Below are 20,428 nucleotides of genomic sequence, written 5' to 3'. Positions count from 1 at the left end.
ATATTTTTCTGTCTCTCATGAAGCCTGTGATTGTTCACGTTTCGGTAATAACTGCGATCCCATCAGTGGCCGCTGTATCTGCCCTCCCAATACTGTTGGAGAGATGTGTGACAAATGTGCACCAAATCACTGGGGCCATAACATTGTCAGTGGCTGCAAGGTGAGTGAATCCGTTTTCTCTCTGTGTGTTACCTCTTTTCCATGGGACAAAACCAGTAATTTATAGCTGGAACGTAATTTTAGGGTTGTAAATCATGGTTTGTCTGCATTGAGACTTTTGGTGTCAGACTGTGGTGTAGATGTTGGCAATCTGTAACTGAGTGCTACAGATCCTCTGTCTCAGGTATGCAGCCTGCAGCACCAAACACCCTGTTTATACTGCTGTCACACTGGTTCAGTGGCCTGCTTGAGCCTTTATCGTGATTGAGGAGATTACCACAGTATTGTACAATGTATATAGATGTGTGGTTACAGGTAATTGACAGTGCCTTTCTAGAACAAATTTACTTTGGTTCTAATTGTGATACTGCTGGGAATTTGTACTTGAAGCTTACTTGAGAAGGGCTTCAACTTTTGTACAAAAGATATGGAAGAGAGAAGAAAAGAATCAACCACCTTAGCTGTTAAATGCACTTTCTTCCTATGCTCTTTAAGGTGAAGTAAACCTTCTCATTAGCCTTCAAATACTCTGTATTCCAACGTTTGACACACAGTTAAAAACTCTGAAGGGAAAAGGGGAGAAGAAATAGGGAAACAATGATAGTATGTCAGAGTCCATGAAAGCTGTTGTTAATGTCCTACCCTTGAGTTAAGGGGAGCAGTATTTGGTTAAGGTTGAAAACTGGTGACAGTGAAAAGTTCAAATGCTGCCTTCTCTCTGCTGTTCTTATTGATGATGAGGGATTTATTGTACTGATGCAATTACTCCAGAAAACTGTGTCTTGTCTGAACATGGTCATACACCATTAATGCTTTTTCTTAAAAGGCTGTTTGTCATGTAGCTCAGGCTGCAAAGCAATTACCAGGGATGATTTCTTTTTTGTGTGTATTGAAAACTCCCCTTGTGAAACCTTTGCTGTGCTGCTGTGATATAGACTCTTGGCTTCTGAAACCAGCCTAATGAGGTTGAAGACCTCTGTTTGAGCTCTGGAGTATATTCTCTGATTGTCTTTTATGTGAGTGCATTAGTATGACAGTTCCATGGTACCATCTAAATTAATAATGATCTATCAGCCCACATCTCTTTCAGTATCTTACAGCTAATTTCTGCAAAGTGAGATGTGAATCTGCTGCTTGCGCTCTTTGTAGAAGATTTCCAGGGATGTCATAACTCAGGGGGATAGAGAGCATTGCACAAAACTGCTTGCTCACAAAACAAACGTAACATCACATTTTAATTTAGGTTTTGATATTGCACACCAAGCTATTTCAGTATATAGCGAGCAATTTGCCTTCTAAGCTTTATGTTCAAATGCATCTTTTAGAATAAGGTTCTTTCTGTCAGGTTTTATTTCTTAGCTTAGGTAATAGTCTAGCAGTCAGACATTTAACCAGTAGTTAAATAGTTTCTCTGGCACTCAGTAAAGATTGAATTTGACCGTTTCCTGCACATAATCACCTTCTTTGTAAATGGCCTTTTCAGATCAGAAGAAAGGTGTGGTAAGTATTCATGTAATAAACAGTTTTGCTTAGAAACTGAATCCACATTTTCCTCCTCTATTTGAGCTTTGTGTCCTTAATTTTAGCAAGTCTTTCCATGCCAGTTACTGTGGTAACCTGCACTACTGGCACTGAGTTTGCTTCTGCAAGCTGAACTTCTCCATACGAGATTCTGGTCACGCCAAGTGATCACAGCAAATGTCCTGTGCTAACTCTGCAGTACAGTCACAGTAATAGCACTGAGGGACTCTTCTGTTCTTTGGAAGCCTGCGGCTTTCCCTGCTGCTTATTTCTATATTCATCATCTAGTCTCCCTGGAAAATCACCTATTTCTATCATTGCCTGCCTGCACAAGTCTCATTCTGTGAGCAGGTTTACTTCCCAGGACACCACATGACTAAATCTGTACCCCTTATCATGGAAATTGCTGTAATCTAAGGGTCCTGTTTGTATGAAGAAAGTTACTGTATACAGTACAAAGAATACAGAGTAGTTACCAGTCTGATGGATGAGTAATAAAGATTGAATTAGATACCACTGGGACCACTGCCCCTGAGCAATTCTAGTTTTAACAAAGTGGTCTGAACATGCCCTGCAGAGGATTTGCATAGAAAGCACTTTTCAGAGGACACTTACAGTTTTCAAGTTATTTTTGTCCATGAAGTATCTCAGCGTCCTTGGCCCTTTTAGATTTATTTGATTTCAGTGCCTAACTTATCAATGATAAGTAATATCCATTAAAAAATAACCAACAACAACTGCAGTGTTGTAAATATATTTAGCATGATTGCTTGGCCCTTGGTGAAGAAATATAAATGCCTAGCTATATAACTCAGATAGGTTACTTTCAGGCAGTGGAAATTCACTTAGATACTTGAGAGAGGTGAGTTGCTTTTTTTGTTGAGTTTGGATTTTGGGGGAGGGTGTTGTTTTTTTGTTTGGGTTTTGGTGTTTTGGGTCGAGTTGTTTGTTTGGGGGTTTTGGTTTTTTTTCAGAATCACAATTTCAATTTTCTCCTTGTTTCTCCTCTTTTTAGCCATGTGACTGCAGCCTTGTTGGAGCCCTGAGCTCTCAGTGTGACTTAAATACAGGATGTTGCTTCTGCCGCCCTGAATTCTCTGGGGATAAGTGCACTGAGTGCAGGTTGGGTTTCTGGAATTATCCACAGTGTGTTGCTTGTCAGTGCTTCCTGGCAGGGACTGATCCACACAGCTGTGATACAGAGTTGGGGAAGTGCTCATGTGTTGATCATTCTGGCCAATGCAGCTGCAAGGTAGGACAGTGAAGATTGTAAGTTGATCTTAAACTGCTGAGAAGTTTATTCCAAAATTCACTGACATTTTTACTTGCCTGTTCCAACAATACATGCAGACAAATCTCGCTGTCTTTCACAGTGCATATGCTTACTACTGTGGGAGGACTCTAACATAGAGAAAGGCTTAAGTACTTATCAGTTGCTTTTTTACACACTAATAGTTGCCAGGATAGCATCCACTTAGGCTCTCTTCTCACTTTGTATTTCTTCCTGTTCTTACAGAACTATTGACAATTTAGCCCCATTCAATACAATTCTGGTTCAGATGTTTGGCAAATTAAAAGCAAACACCTCAGTAATGATCGTATGTCACAGTGCAAGTTCTTTGTACAACATTACTTGAAGGGAGTCAATAATGATAATTTTAAGAGTAGAATTCACTGCAATAGTAAATGTTCTTTTGAGTAGACCAGATACAATTCAGGACCACTAAAGCAAAGACTTTTGGCATCATCACCTACAGCATTCTTATTTGGAATTGTTCTTGGAATCAGTCCCTGCTGATAGGAGCAAAAGATGTGACAAGGGACAACAGCTTCAAGTGGCAGCTTGGGAATTGTGGGTTGGATATTAGGAAAAAAAAAAATAACTAGGAGGGTTATGCAGCAGTGGAACACATTATCCAGAAAGGTTGTAAAATTCCCATCTTGGAAGTTTTCGAGAGTTGGCTAAAAAGAGACATGGATATCCTGATCTAGTATTGGTAATAGTCCTGTTTCAAGGAGAAGGTTTTTTAAAGTGACCTCTATAGATTCCTTCTTTGATTTTGATTCATTCTTCTTTAGGGACTGTATTGAGACAAAAAGCTAGTAAAGTGGAAGGATGAATTTAAATGATTGAATTGCCAGCTAATTCTTTTGTTAAATAGGAACCAGTCGCTTCATTTTGAATTTAAGGATAGACTCAGTGGAGGAACTGTAGAACAAATTAGTTTGAAAGAGACCTGTAGAGGTCTGGTGCATTGTTTGAAAGACATTGCTGAGGCAGTACTTTCAAGGATGGGTATTTCACAACGTCTTTGTGCAAACTGCTTGACCACCCTCCCATTTTTCTGATGTATGTGAACAGAAAACATCATTCTATGGATCATATACTAATCCATTTGATGGTGAGATCATAAGAAAATTAAAGTGTGTTAATCACATAGACTGAGTAAAACTCAGTGTTATTTGTCCTATGTCATTCCTGAAATGAAAAAACAGAAGTATCTCAATTCTTGTAGCTTCTGATACACGATGTTCTTCAACCCCTTTAACCATCTCAGTGCCCCTATTCTTGCTTATGTCTAGTATATCACTGTCTTTCTTGTAGCTGTTGTAAGCATTAAGTAGAAATAATGGGGGTTTATGGCATATTTAAATAGAACTGGAGAAATGCTTGTTTATCATTTTAAAACTAATATAGCTACTTCTCTGTTTCTGTGAGTGTAAATTAACAGTATATATTTAGCTGATGATTAATGATAAGAAACTGAAATTTACATAAAACCAAATGCAAAGCAAGTAAAATTCACAATTTATGACAGAAAATGAACAAATAATACTGAATTAAGTCAGCAGATTTTTTTTTTTCTTTGTTCAGAATTTAAACCTGGTGTTGAATTTAAATTTAGGGTTGTTAACCTTTTGTGTAACTTTTTTGAAGGAGTTATATATTGAGGAAGCTAGATTTTTATAGAATGGTAATTGTTCCCATTTAAGCCTGCTGTTTTAGCTGCAGAAATGAGCTTTCAAAGGCCCAGGAGCCCCTTTGTCAGCCCTGACAAACAAGAGCAAAATCTAGTCTCAGTACAGTGCAGGCACATTTGCTGAGAGAGTTACACGGTTGCATGTAGAAATGAGGGTTAAAAAATGGTAAATCTGTGGGAATTTGTTGGTTTCCTGTGTAACATTCAGAAAGTTGTATTTGTTCTTTAGATTGGCTTCTTCACATTACTCTCAAGAGGAAAAAATAAAAGGGGGAGGGGCTGTGTTGAGGAAAAGCCAACCAGAGCTTCCATATTGGTGGTTTCTTTTAAATACCTTAGTCACAGTATGAAAATGGTTTTAGAAGGCTATGCATAAATTACTGTGTATCTGACCCTATCATATCAAATAGAATCATAGAACCACACAATAGTTTGGGTTGGAAGGGACCTTAAAGATCATCTACTTCCAACCCCTCTGCAGGCAGGGACACCTTCTACACTACCAGCTTGCTCAAAGCCCCGTCCAATGTGTCCTTAAACACTTCCAGGTATGGGGCAGCCACAACCCCTCTAGGCAACCTGCTCCAGCACCCCACCACCCCCACAGTACAGAACTTCCTCCCCATATCCAATCTAAACCTACCCTCTTTCATTTTAAAGCCATTCTGCCCTTTCCTGTCACTACATGCCCTTGTAAAAAAAAAAACAAAACAAAACCCTTTTCAGCTTTCTTGTAGCCCCCTCTTTAGGTGTTAGAAGACTGTTATAAAGTCTCCCCTGAGCCTTTTCTTCTCCAGGCTGGATAACTTCAGCTCTCAGACTGTCTTTGTAGGAAAGGTGCTCCAGCCTTCTCACTGTTTTCATCATATGCACCAGTCTTCTGTTTGATGGAGATACAGTACCCCACATACCTTTCTGTTCCAGTGGAAGGAGGTTGCTGGATGAACTGTTCAGTGACATTTTGAAGCAAACAAAACAAAAGCCTTCTCCAGTATTTTACATTTTTATGTTTCTGGTATAGCTTTTTATTTAGACTAATTAAAAAATGAAAATAAAAGCATTGACATTACAACACTGAAACGTTTCAGCCTTGTTAATGCTGTTCATTGATGTGGAAAACAATCACAAAGAGAGGAAAGCTTTTCTCTACAATATTTCCATTAAAATATGTTCCTCAGCAAGAACGTTTAGCACTGTACCTCAAACATTCTAACTTGTCAAAGCTAATTCCTATTACACAAAATGCTTGATTAACTCTGGCAATTTCAGAAGGACATATTTGTTCTTGTCTTTGCAATCAGCTATTGAGTATGTCATGCCCAAAGTGCCACTTGATTTTACTGTGCTTACAACTGTCAGTTTGAAGCCAACTCCATTGCTCAGAGCAGTAGCTCTGAGTGAATTCAAATGGAAATGCCTTGATTACATTAACTGTGTATGTTTGCATACACACACGATAAGAAGCCAGGAAGTTCTTTGAATATTTCCTTACACTTACTGTTATTTTTTTCTGCACCCTGTTACTGTAAGTACTGTATGATTTTCTTATTACTACCGCAAAACAAAGCTTGTCTTCTTTTTTTATTTTATATGTTTTTAAATGCTCTCTCTTTTCCAGGTTAATGTGGAAGGTGTCCACTGTGACAGGTGCAAGTCTGGTACATTTGGTCTCTCTGCCAGAAACCCACTTGGCTGCAGCAAGTGCTATTGCTTTGGCCTGACTACACAGTGCAGTGAGGCAAGGGGGCTGATTCGCATGTGGGTGAGTAGGAAACTGCTGAGCCATGTAATGTGATAATTTTGTTTCCTGCTGGCATCTTTTAGTCAGGCACTGAGAGGTAGCTAGAAAATGGCCAAACATTTAAGCTATCATTTTCCTCTTTATACTTTGAGAAGTGGAGAGAGCAGTATGTTCTATTAGACAATCAGGGTATAGGCATTAAAGGTAAATAAGTAGGTAAGAAAAACAGTGAAAGGACATCAAGCCAAAGTAAAGCTATATAAAGCTCAGGAAAGGGCAAGCTAGTCATGTGGGGAAATTATGCTTTCCAGTGCATTGTAATATAGTCTCTGGTATATGATACACTTTACCCAGGTTTATGCAAGGGTCACAGGTGCTTATTGTCCAGCACAGATCTCACATGGCTCAAGTAGTCTGTTAATTTTCACTGTTATTGCTTTCTTGTTTAAGTTTTTGTAGTTTAGAGTTTTTCAATTGATTGGTTTAGTTTTGGTTTGGTTGTTTTTTTTTTTCTTATTAAAAAAAAAGAAAAAGCTTATTGAAGCTCATTTAAGACAAAGAATGGGAAAGTATAATCCATCAGAGCAAACAGAGAGCTCTGTCTTTTTGTAGAAGAGGGCCTTCAGACCTATGCTGGACTGACAGATTAGGTAGAGTGGATCTCTCCATTTATCTGTAAAACAAGCACAAACCACATATCGAGACTACTGCTTACCATTGCTGCTGTGCCATCTCCACAGTTACATTCTGGAGGAGCTATTTCTGATGGAAAATGGCTGTTTCAGTCCCCTCAAATGGTCAGTCATATCACTGCTAGAAAGCATGTCAAGCATAGAGGGAATGTCTTTGAATGCAAATCAGCCAAAGCCCCTGACTTGTCATGCACAAGCGTCAGCTGGATAAAGATATTTTAGGCTGAAATCAAGGTGCACCTCTTTCCCTTCCCAATGGGTGGAGTGATTTATCATGATCTGACACAGTTTTTCTCATTATTTCAATTTTGCCCATCATATGCTGGTAGGCTGGAGATGAAAGGCTGTAAAAGACTGACAAGTCATAAAATTTAATCAAGTTCCATGACAGCAACAGTTCTGGAAAAATTTGGTTTGACCTGTGTGGCAGCACAAGGCAGAAACATAGTTTATACAGTTTACATGGTTCTGAAACATAATCAGAAACATCTTGATTATTTTGTGTCTCTGGATTAATATTTATGCTCATATCTAAACAAGTGTATGTCCCTGTGTCATTTAGGTTTTGGTACTGTAATCTATTTCAGAACTGATTCAGAGTTGTAGACTGAGAGAGAGACAGGGTTCTGCCAGCTGTGGATGGCTATTTCAGATACTCTCAGGTGCATCAAATGGCATTAAACATGTTTAAACCAGCAAACTTTCTCCTATGTAAGGCAAAGCTGATCTGAAATTCAAATGTGTTGAGCGCTTTCTTGATGTCTAAAGTAGTAAACAGTAGAATATGGTTATGATAGGAGCTCTCACTTAGGGATGGCAATATTAAGAATGCTTCTTAATCAGCCCATATATGCTTCTATAAATGGAAATACCAAAATATTTAAAGTACAGTACAGGGCTTGGATGATTCCTCATTACTAGATCCCTATCTTGTGAACAGCCTGTTGATGGGATGACTGTTACAGTTATGACTCTGCATTTGTTTTCCTTGTTTTCCTCAGCCTTTGAGAGAAAGCAATTTTGATACCAGCCCTTTGCATTTGTTCACACACTTCTTGTGATATTTTCATCTGCACAGAATTACTAAGACTCTTATTACAGTTTTTGATCACAACAATGATTTCTATATGAGTTGATATTTCTGTAGACTCTTTCATCAAGTCTAAGGAAGTTACAAATATCAAAGTGGCATCCTTATATTTTTTATTAAATCTGAATTTAGAGTTAAGAGAAACTCTGTGTATTGTCTGGAGAACTCTTGGCTTGAATATTGAGTGAAAGTACCAAGGAGTTAGGCACTGTTTTCCAGAGCCCCAGTGATGTATAGTAAGTGTTGGTGAGAAGTATGCTTCTTCCTAAGGTACATTTCTCACACTCTGAAGAGAAGAAGCCTGAGACTGAAATAGTGCTATGAAAATTGCTTCAATAAAAATGATGGGATCGTTTGCTGATGAAACTATTTTAACCAGTGTTAGTGCATTCTTTGTTAAGATGAGGACAAGGTGCAAAGGGCGGGAGGGGAAGTCATCATTATCACTATGTATAACTAAAGGGGAAAAAAAGACTTGATCTTTTTCTTGATTTTTTTGAATATACATAGGTGACCTTGAAGCCAGAGCAAATGATTCTGCCACTGGTGGATGAAAAGCTTCAGCGCAGCACTCATGCAGGGATTGCATTCCAGCCTCCTGAAATAGTAGCAAATATAGAAGAGGTGATGAGGGATCTGCGGTCAGAATCTGTTTACTGGAGACTTCCAGAGCAGTTTGAGGGACGAAAGGTAAACATAAAACTCCACTGAATAATTACATGGATTTTTTTTTTTATTTTGGGAGGATTTTTTTTATATCTTCTATTTGTATTTTACAACATTTTTTTCCCGTCCAATAAAAATGTCTTCACGCAGTGGAAGGTGCTTCAAAAGAAAAGTAATGCCACTCCATTATTTAAAATTATGTGCTCCATTATAATGGAAATTCATAAGTGTGTAACATAAACACTATTTTATAATAAATACTTACAGACTGTAATATGTAATATTTCTTCACAGATTGATCCTCTCATAAAAATGTTATTTGAAAAATTAAGCTGCGTTAATTTCATATAACTCTCATAGCTTTATCTTTCTCTCCATTTTAAATAAAAAAGTGCCGGATCTTTGTAAGTTACACAGGAGAAAATGATTGAAATAACCCTCCTTTTGGATATTTTTATTACCTCTGTGACAGTTTATTTTGCACTTTTGCTATTTCTTGGTTTGGTTTGGGAAAGCTTAGATGTTTCTTTCTCTAAGCATGAATCTTGTAGGGCACTAAGGCACATATAAAGAAACGGATAACATTTTGTTTTTAGTGTAGTACAATAACATTTTGCTGATGGGTATTTTTGAACACAGCCCTCGTCCCCGTAGAGTCCCAAAAGCATTTATTGCTATTTTCTACCACATGCACATTCATCAGACTGCTCGCAGGTGCAGAGTGTATCTAGCTCCTACGTATGCCCAGGAATTTATTTTTAGCTAACTGAAAATGAGTTTTCTTTTTGTGCCTTGTTAGCTGACCGCTTATGGAGGGAAACTAAAATACGCAATCTACTTCGAAGCACGAGAAGAGACTGGTTTTTCTACTTACTACCCACAAATCGTCATAAGAGGTGGGCCTCCTACCAATACGAGGATCATTGTCCGACATATGGCTGCCCCTCTGATTGGGCAGTTGACAAGGCATGAGATAGAGATGACAGAGGTAATGTTTCTATCTGCTTTTTTCCCTAGAATTTAAGCACCTGCTTCTTTGTTAATACTGCTGTTAATCTGGTTTTGTATTACTTTCTTTCAGCATGAATGGGGATATTATGGTGATGACCAAAGAGCCAGAAACACTCTGCCCTGGGAATATTATCATGATGACCCAGGTATCAACAGGACTGTGTCCCCTGCAGATTTCACCTGGAAATATTATGGAGATGAATCAAGACCAAGTAGACCTGTGTCCCGGGAAGACTTCCTGAATGTGTTGTATGATGTTCATTACATTCTTATTAAGGCTACTCATGGCAATATCATGAGGCAGAGCAGGTAACTATTTCATGCAGTGGTCTGAAATAATGCAGTAGTCACAAATAACCTGATAGAGCTCTCAGCTATTTTGAGCAGTATATTTATTCATAACATCAGCTATAAGCAGTTGCTGAGAAGAACAGGAATTGGCATTCAGCATAGCAAAAGATACAGGTGAGGGAAATTTTATTTACCAGAAAATTTAAATCATAATAGACAAATGAAGTCTTTATTTTCAGGATCCTAGAATAGAAAACACATATAAGAACATGTATGCTGTAACAAATCCAAAATATTTTTTGTATGAATGTCTACTCTATGAAAACATGCTGCTGTAATTAAATATAGATGTTAGCATATGAAGGAATTTTCTTTTGCAAGTGGGAAATGAGAAATGAGAAATGCTGGACAGTAGCATTGCAAAGAAGGAGATGGAGGTCCTGGTGGACAAGAAGTTGTCTATGAGCCAGCCATGTGCCCTTGTGGGCAAGAAGGCACACATGGACTGCATCAAGAAAAGCATTGCCAGCAAGTTGAGGGAGGTAATCCTCCCTCTTAGCCTTACCTGGAGTACTATGTGCAGTTCTGGACTATCCAGTATAAGAGAGACATGGAGCTCCTTGAGCAAGTCCAGTGAAGGGCTACTAGAATCATTAAGGGTCTGGAGCATCTGTCTTATGAGAAAAGCTGAGGAGTCTGGGCCTATTCAGCATAGAGAAGAGAAGGCTCCGGGGGATCTGATCAATGTATAGGACTATCTGAAGGGAGGGTGTCAAAAGGATGGTGCCAGTCTCTTCTTGGTGGTGCCAGGTGATAACGCAAGAGTCAACAGGCTCTTGGACACAGGAAGATTCACCTGAATATGAGGAAGAACTTCTTCACTGTGGGGGTGACTAAGCACTGGAATAGGTTGCCCAGAGATACTGTCTCCTTCCCTGGAGATATTCAAGAGCCACCACTCAAAGACGGGTCTGTTGTTTACAACATATCACCAGGTGAACATGGTTCAGTGATTATATTCTTGTTGAGAAATGCTAATATTCTAGCTGAACAGATACAGCCTACAAAGTTTAAAAAATTAATCTTTTACTTCCACCCAACTCAGTAAAGCCAAAGCATCAAGTTCTGGATACTGGAATTCAAGAAAAAAGTATTAATGTTTAAAGGATAATAGTGATCGTTATCACAGATTGGAAAATATTACCTGTAAGACAAGATGTAGACAACCAGATTTATTTAGAAACTAGAAATTGTTCCTAAAATGTTGTCATAAAAAGAAAGAAAAAAATTAGTTCTCTGTTGCCCTGGTATAAGTCAAAAAAGAAAAGAGCTTAAACTGCAGCCGGAAAAATTCACATTAGACATGAGAAAAACATTCCTGGGTGTAAGAAAGTTCTGGAACAGATTACATAGACTGTTCCTAAAAGTTTTTAATGATGAATTTACAATATATTTTGAAAACAAATTTATTAGCAAGAGCACAGTAGTAATTGGAGATAAACTCCACAGGTCTTCAGAGGTCCATTTAATGAGTCTGTCATAAAACTGATAGGCTAAATTGTTTCTAGATTTCGAGACTACAGATAGGTCTGTAAGAACATGACCTTTTGAGCTGGAGGGTGAATAGCAGTGGCAAATATCATGCAACTTTGCAGCATCGTGTGGCAGAAATCATATTAATTGTTGCTGCTATTGTCTCTATTTAAAGTGTATTATTTACAGAAAAGTATTCATCCAGCTTGCAGTGGCTAGATGCTAAATACTAACAACAGATGCCATAAAGGTTGAACATTGGTTTCATTTATTTTTGACATAGTCCATTTAGGGTATTGTATTATAAGTCCAGGGAATTCCCATGAAATGAGTTATGAAAGTAACTCCAACACGACATGGAAAATTTGAGAAGCATATCTGTATTTTTTGTGTGCTTCTCCCTTCTCTTCACTTTATGCACTACAGATCCTAGTCCAGCTGTGGAAGCATAAATCAAATCCTATCTCAGGTTAGCATCATAAGCGAAGTTATAAAAACAAGCCTCCATTTTCATGATTTTATTCTGAGGTGCACTGTGGCTGAACTACACCTGCATTGTAATACAACATTTTATCAAGGATACCTAGTAATGAAGCATATAGCAGAACAGAGGAAGACTTTTAAGTTTCATGACAGGTTTGCAACGTGGCACTTCAAGAATCAGATTAGGTTTTTACAACATCGCATTTCAGAATGGACATTCTGTATGACAGCAGGACTTAGCAGAGTTCATCTGGTCTTTCTTGTAACTGTCAATTTGAAGTCATGACCTTGCATACAATATCATGTTTGATTTTGGAGGTGGTTATGTTACAGTAGGTTTTTATGATCTCTCTAGCTACACAGGTAACATTCCTCACATGGCATCAAAGACTTTAAGTAGAAAATAAACATTATTATTCTTTTCAAGTTAGCACCTTGAATGATTTCAGAGGAAGTTTTGCTTAAGATCACAAAATAAATCCCCCAAAATGTTTTTAAAGGTTAGTGGGATATTAGCTTGCTTAAGAATTGAAGGCTTTTATTAAAAATATGTTGAGACCCTCTGAAAGACAATATTTATGCTCAACTTTAAACATAGGTTAGAGTTAAGTGACTTATAATAAAGCATTTGTTTAAATAGTGTGTTGTGCTTTCTGAATATGGGCTCTGTTCTAAACTAGTAAAGCTTCTCTTTCTATCTGTGCATAGCTGAAAAGTATAAAACAAAAGAAACTGTTGATGGGAGGAGGAAAATATTATATATGAAGTATTTTAAAATCTTTTAAAGTTTATAATAGTGCTTTATCTTCAATTGCAGATTTTAAAAGCTGCAGGTAAGTGATAAAATACAGGAAAAGCATTTTAAAATTAAGTCAAAGCAGCAGCAGCAGTTGGAAACACAAATAGCCTAGTTCTAGCGTTAGCACTGTTATTAGCTATGTACTTTAGCAGCAGTGATAATGTTGTTTCTGCTTCAAAGCTGCAGCATTACTAGTGATTTAGAGGTTTCTGCTCAGAATCCAAAGCCAAACATTTTTTTCCTATATTGTTCCATTTTGTTGCCCTCATTTTCACATTTGCTGCTCTAAATTGAAACATTTCTTTTATTAGATTTTGTTTTGCTTTTTAGGCAACTGGGCTGTGATAATAAATTAGTTTGAATTGGAAGTATGCTTTCAATTTGACTGTAAATTATTTCAATATCCCTGACACTGATCAGGTAGCAGTTGTTTGACTGCTGCCTATTAGACATTTTCCAGGAATCAACCAAGCCCGACCTTCCTTAAGTAACATTTTCACTCTAACAGCAGGTATCTTTGTGGTCCCAGAGTATATTATTATGTAAATACAGCTTTCTGACTGCAAATAGGTTTTTTTGCACCATACAGACCATTGCCTCAGCCTTGAAGATGATGGGGAGGCAGATTTCATTTTGGTTTTCCATTAAGTGTACAGAGATTTCAATGTAAGTTTACATTGACAGATCTGAATGGTTTTGCTCTCTTCTTCTTCAGCCTTCTGTTTTGACCTGGCTTTGTTTGCTTGGGTTTTTTTTTTGTTCAATTTCTCTGGTCCACTAAACCCCTGTGTTCAGATAGCAAGAACAGGGTTTAAATTACTAGATGATTTGGGGATTTTGCATTGGCAGAAAGTATCAAGAGGTATGGGTCTGCCTACAAAAGCTCACTCACAAAAGTCTCATCTAGTTCAGCAGTGGATGTTTGCATTTCCTACAGTCATCCTGACATTGGTGCCAATATGCCAATGTGCAGAAAAGCCTCATTCAGCCACTCAGTTACCAAGGTTTGGGAGTAGATAGACTGTGAGCATGGGGAGAAGATGAGCAGTTCTGTGAGCTCCTCTGCATTAGCACTATACACAGACACTTAATGAGTGGACTCCAGCAGCATTACGAACATTTATTCAGCTGGTTAGTCACATGTTCTCTTAGCTTGGCATTATACTTGAAGCTTTAAAATTTACACTATCCTATTCTTCTTGTTTTTCAAAGACAGTAAAGGGTTCTAGACCATAGCATTCATTTCAGCAAACTAACACCCCCCCAAAATAAAAAGTAAGTTAAAATAACCACATTATTAGGATTAAGTATAATTCATTAGATATTATGTTGGGTGTCTTTGTCCATGATATAGTCAACCCTATTTGGCAGGTCAGCATGCATGCTATAAAGACAAGGAGTGGTTGGGAGGCAAGATTATTAATATTAAATGTTTGGACAGTTAAAATGTCAGAAACTCTACCATAAAACATGTCCTTTTCTGATACTAGCAGATTCTTCTGTAGTTTACTCTAAATTGCTTATGTGTCTACATTATTTCTAAGGAAAAAAGTTAAGAAAAATAAAAAATAAAGCAAACCCACACCAAAACCCCACCCCCCAAAACATATATCTGACTACAAATTTTAAAATTCCTGCTAAAAAGGCTCATGTCCAATGTCTTTGAAGTCTGCTCTAGAGCTTGTTAGGTTGCTTTAGTTGCCGAGGATAGATTTTGTTTTTTGAAATAGTTGCCTCATTAAAAGCTCATTAAGTGAACAATTTTACTACCGTACCTCTGAGAGTCATAAATTGGACTGCATTAGATATGTGACTTCAATTTCTTAATGAGTCCCTCCAAGTGAAGAATCAGATATGAGCTTTTGTTAATAGTTTGGCTGAAAAGAAATTAAAAAAAAAAAAAAAAAGAGAATCAAACAGAAGAGAAAAGTTAGTTATACTAGTGCCTAGAGACTGGAGGTAGAGGTAGCTTTCTTGTTCCTTAGGAGAGTTAAAAATAGTTCTGTTTGTCTGCTGTGGATCAAGAAGCCTACAAACAGCCAAGTAAGACTGTTTTTGTTTCCATGCCAGCTGACTGTGAACTAGCTGGGACTAAGCTAGTGCTTGATTAATCTCATTTGAGTTGCTTGCTCTTTTTTTTCTTTTTTTCCCAGAATTTCTGAGATCTCAATGGAAGTTGCTGAAGGAGGTGCTGTATCTGGGATGACTCCTCAGGCTTACTTGATTGAGAAATGTGACTGCCCGTTGGGTTATTCCGGCTTATCTTGTGAGGTACAGTACTATCCTGACTTCTGGTCTTCGGGTATTTTCTTTGGTCCATTGATTAATAAATTGTGATAAGAGTATCAGTTCATTTAACTGGCAACGACTCTCCCTTAGTTTCTCAGGTATCTCTCCCACAAGGAATTTAAGTACCTTTTTTTTTTTTTTTTTTTGCTTTAAGCAAATATGCCACTGAAACCATGGCAATGCCTCAAATATTTAGAATACAATATACAAAAGTGAGCTTTACTGGGTCAGCATCTCCAAGGCTGAATTGGTTGGCTGATGCTGATTGATCAAGCCTTTTTGGACAGAGAAGGGCATAATACTATCGTAATACGGATTGTAGTTACAACAGATTGTGCTGTTCTTGTGTTATGGTGAGGCCATAATACACAACGTAGTTACAATATTATATCTTCCAAATGACTGAACAATGTGCATCAATTTATCATTACTGTAATTCATAAAAATCGGCAGAGAAAAATACAGGAAACCTCTATGTCAAATAAAAAAAAAAATAAAAATCTGTAAATTATTGATAGTTGCAAGTAAACTACAAATTAACATTTGTAATAGTGAATAATTAAAGATTACATGCTACTTGTTCCTAAAAATTTAAATATCTGTCAGTTGAGTGAAATTCACCAAACAAAGTATAAAAACAAATTTGAAAACAAAAAAGAGTGTTATTAAAATTGTAGCACCAAGCACTCTAAACAGAGCCATGCAGATTTTTAGAATTCTGTAGAGGCTTTCCAGATTTTTAAGTTTGCTTTGTTTATCATTCAAATATAAATTTTTAATAGCTGTATGACTGATTGAAATTTTTCATTCTGAAAAAAGGCTAAGCAATATTTCAATTTTGATTTCTTAAATATTTGTGTTACAACAAATAACAACAAAATTTTAAAAAGTCATTTCAAAATCAGAACTTGAAATAGTGCATCCTGAATATCTGGTCAAAAAAGCAGTTAATGGTTGAGAACCTGTAGATTCCCAGATCTTTCCTCTTGAATCTTCCAATAGCATGCCTTTGTGGACCACCACTAACCAGATGAAAGTTGTCTGTTTTGCTTTCATTTAACGTGTTTGACTGCCCAAAATAGTACTGCAAAAGCATTAAAAATGTAGATGAGAACCTTTCTTTAGCATGTCTGTGCTTCATGAAAGAAGTTTCATGGAAGATGTTTTCAAAGCTTTAGGAAATGTTTACTGTGCTTGCTCAAACTGTCATTTTTATGAATGCTTGTGTTTTATCTAAGTGGATCTATGAAAATACCTTGAAAAGGGCCACTGAGTTCTGGCAGATACTTTTCCATTTTACTCCACCACAATTGTTGTTCTTCTAGTGCTGTTATAGGACTCACACAAGATCTTGCACAGCCCACACACAGAAGCCTGCCTGCTATCAAATTTCAGTACCCCTTATGTAAATGATGGAGCTGCTTGTTAAAAGGAGCAGAAATTGTGGAACATGGTCTGAATAGTGTATTTTGCTTTGTTCTTAGAAGCAGTCAAATCACTATGTCTTAAAATAAAAGAAAATGGATCTGATACTGGTAGAAATTTTTGTCCTGAAAGTTGTCCTTCTTGCTGAAGCTTGACAAATTTTCTGGTGTTGGTCAACTAAGTGAGCTTGGTGCCCCTTGTACATGCATTATATTTATTTTTTTGCTTACATAAGTATTTTCATGCTGAAGATTGAATGTTTCAAAATTACCTAGATTTTAAAGAGATTCAGCTGACTTGTATGCTTTTGTAAGATGGATCTTACAATAGGTACCAGGGAAACTGTTTTAAGATTTAATACACTGTCTACAGAAGTTAATATTTTTGTCTTTCTGTGCTCTTGATGATGAGGTTGTCAGTCTTTATGTTTGAAAACCACCATGTTTACACTTTTAAGCAGCACTAGCAATTCCAGATGCCTTTGTTGCAATTGCTAGATGGAGGTAGCAGGGAGCAACACCTTGAATATTCTGCAGCTCCCTCAGATATTCTAAGTGTGATCTTGTAAAGAGTTCCCCCAACCTAGTGGTAGGAAAAAATCTGGAGTGAGTGAATGAAAGGGAAGATACTCTGTTATCTGTGAGAACTCTGCTTCCTTCATATGTTTTATAGGATTGCGTTATACAGTGTCATGGTTTAAGCCCAGTCGGCAACTCAGCCATGCAGCCTGCTCTCTCACTCCCCCGCCTTTCCTCCCCTCCACTCCTGGAGAGATGGGGAGGAGAATCAAAAGAATGTAACTCCCACAGGTTGAGATAAGAACAGTCCAGTAACTAAGGTATAACACAAACCACTGGTGCTGCCACCAATAATAATAATGATAAGGGAAATAACAAGGGAAGAAGAATACAACTGCTCACCACCCACCAACCGATAATCAGCCTGGCCCCAGCAGCAATCTAGCCCTTCCAGGTAACTGCCCCCAGTTTATATAGTGGCCATGACGTGCTGTGGTATGGAATACCTCTTTGGCTAGTTTGGGTCAGGTGTCCTGACTGCTTCCTCCTGGCTTCCCCTCCTCCCTGGCAGAGCATGAGACTGAGAAAGTCCTTGGTCAGAGTAAACATTACTGAGCAGCAACTAAAAACATCGGTGTTATCAGCACTGTTCCCAGGCTGAAAGTCAAAAACACAGCAGTGCACCAGCTACTGAGAAGGAGAAAAATGGCTGCTACTGCTGAACCCAGGACATACAGCAGATGAAGCAACACAAACAGTGAGTTCATAGGAAATCTGTGCAAGGAAGTGAATTAATTTTATTTGCACACTATTTCATGAAGAGCATACACCTGAACGTGAGAAATTTATGAGCTCCAGCATTTGCTCAGAAGTATAGATTTATTTTTTTTTTAGAATCACTATAAGAAATTGCATTTTTGAAGGAAAATATATAATAATGTAATTTGAACTCTATTTTAATTCACACCCACCAGGGGCTGGAATAAATGTCTCAGTTTCAACCTTCATACTTCATGCCTAATTGTGCGTTCTTCACATGCTCATAATTTAGTTTATTTTTAGTGTGCTCAGTGAAGGTTATGTGCATTCTATAAGTTTATTTAATTTTAGCAGGAGAAAAAAGCATCTGATACTCAGGCATTTTTTAAGCAAATGCTAACAGGATATATCTATTTCATGATTTATCCTGTAATTGCATTTTGAGGACTATGTGCACAGCAGTTTTTACTAGGAGTGACACTTAAATGCTTTTTTTTAATTCAGTAGCAGCCACAGAAAACAGTGATGAGAGTTTTGCTAATGGCTACTTCTGAAAAACTTCCAAACTAGTAATGAAAAACGTAGTCTGCTTCATCTTTTGTCTGTGTTCTGTTTCATCTCAGAAATGCTTAGATCAAAATAGGTGAGAACAGTGACAATAGTATATCAGAAAAAAAAAAAACAGTGAGAGATTAGATTTGCTTGAGGATATACCACATATTCATACCCTGTCCTAAAGTCCCTCAGAACTTGTAAAGCTGTTCTTTGTACCATGTTTGGATAAGGATTTTTGTTAGGATGGGGGGGGGGAGGGGGGAGATAGGAAACTGTAGTAATAAACAAGATTACTTTCATTTGAGATTATTTATCTAAATTGGAATTCTTCATAAACCATGAAAAAGCAGTTAGACTGTTTCTGTGCTTCAGGGATCTTAATGTAGTCTAAGTCAAAATAAAAGAGGAAAAGCAGAAGTGAGTTAGATTATTTTCTTTGTGATTCTAAAGAAAATAATTGTGTTTATGTTTTTTCAGAAACTTAGACTCCTGGAGGTTTTGGCAATGATCATAAAACTGTCAGTGTATGAGTAGAATCTAGCATGTCAGCTAGGGCTTGACAGAAGAATCCTGCTTTTGATCATGAAAAGTTGCTTACTCCAGATTTTATTTTATTTTGCATCCATGTTATTACTGGGTGAAAAGCATACTATTCCCATTCTCTCCAAAAAGCAGAAGTTGTGGTCAACAGTAGGGTATGACCTCATCAGACAGCCTTCATAGGCTCCTAGCACCGCTAGGTGGTGGGACTTATACATGGGGTGAGTGACTCATCTGTGTCCACCTGCCTGTGTGGTTGGAACTATCAAAATGGTCCTGTTTGTATTTGTATGCTGCCATAGCTATGTGGTTTCTGGGAGCTTTATAAACACTTTCATAGATTTCCATAATAAGCCTGAAGTACAGATTGAGTGCTTGATTTTGCATGCATCGGCTTTGCTAGTGATATTTGGGTTGTTCTCAAAATTTTATTTGCAAGCTGGGGTAGAGGAGACTTAGTGATAGATAAACTTTATTGTCTCAAGATGTGAATTCTGTATTTTTATGTTATTTAAATTATATAGCTATAAATAATGCAACCTTGCAGCCATTTTCTTGATTATCAGTCAGCTTTTGCTTGTTATCCATCAGGCAGTAGCTAGGCAGATATTAGCTTGTCAAACCTGAAAAACTCACCAAAAGCAAAGGAAACAGAATCATTATGCTTGCTCTCTACAGTCCATGCAAAAAAATTATTCCTAAAACAGACCTTATTCTTAAGAAATGAAAGGAATGATGCTTGTGTGGTGTTCTGCATATGAATGAAAGGTCTCTCGAGCTGTAATCTGAAAAGCCTGGTGCCAGTGAGTGCTCCAGGGATTTTTCAGCACTATTTCCAATTAGGGCTGGCTCTTGTTATCTGTAAAGTACTGTATATTGTTTGTAACACAGCTGGAAGCCTGTCAGGCTCTTTTCACAACTTGTAAAAACTGGTGATTGGAAAGATGAGCTTGCAGTGCTCTCCATACTCAGTCCACTCTGTAATGATCAGTTTTCTTCTGCATCTTTTTTACTGCAGTCCTGCTCTCCAGGATTTTATAGGCTTCCATCTCCACCTGCGGGAAGGACAGCTGCTCAGTCCTTAGGTGCCTGTGTTGTGTGTCAGTGTCATGGGCACAGTACTATGTGTGACTCTGAAACATCAATTTGTCAGGTATTGTATTCCTGAACTTATGAACTAGGTTTAATTTACTGCAAAATTCATAAGTTGTGTAACTGCTGTAAAAAAGAAAAAAAAAGACAATATTTTAATCCAGTTTTGCTTAAATACTTGAATTGTCAAACTTCAAGAAGGGTCACAAAAGCAAACCATCTACCTTGAAAGATTTCCATTCTGACTTTTTAGCATTCAGATTATGCAGTTCTTTTTTTCCTG

General features: G+C 37.5%; 1 protein-coding gene across 6 annotated transcripts in view; it reads left to right on the top strand.

Moving 5' to 3' along the window:
- LAMA2 (laminin subunit alpha 2) overlaps positions 1 to 20,428 on the top strand; it is a 370,092-nt gene that overhangs the window by 243,034 nt on the left and 106,630 nt on the right. For all 6 annotated transcript variants that reach the window (XM_062632338.1, XM_062632337.1, XM_062632336.1 and 3 more), the window contains 8 exons: positions 24 to 160; positions 2,696 to 2,932; positions 6,280 to 6,423; positions 8,695 to 8,874; positions 9,650 to 9,838; positions 9,932 to 10,170; positions 15,121 to 15,238; positions 20,072 to 20,206. In XM_062632338.1, coding sequence (XP_062488322.1) covers positions 24 to 160; positions 2,696 to 2,932; positions 6,280 to 6,423; positions 8,695 to 8,874; positions 9,650 to 9,838; positions 9,932 to 10,170; positions 15,121 to 15,238; positions 20,072 to 20,206 — 1,379 coding nt within the window. The remainder of the gene's footprint in view (positions 1 to 23; positions 161 to 2,695; positions 2,933 to 6,279; positions 6,424 to 8,694; positions 8,875 to 9,649; positions 9,839 to 9,931; positions 10,171 to 15,120; positions 15,239 to 20,071; positions 20,207 to 20,428) is intronic.

The sequence above is a fragment of the Pezoporus occidentalis genome, unplaced genomic scaffold (genome assembly GCF_034315485.1).
Source record: "Pezoporus occidentalis ecotype Australia unplaced genomic scaffold, CSIRO_AGI_Poc_V1 ctg39, whole genome shotgun sequence".
Taxonomy (NCBI): domain Eukaryota; kingdom Metazoa; phylum Chordata; class Aves; order Psittaciformes; family Psittacidae; genus Pezoporus; species Pezoporus occidentalis.
The sequence above is the reverse complement of the archived record's forward strand: the minus strand, read 5'-3'. Positions and strand labels throughout refer to the sequence as shown.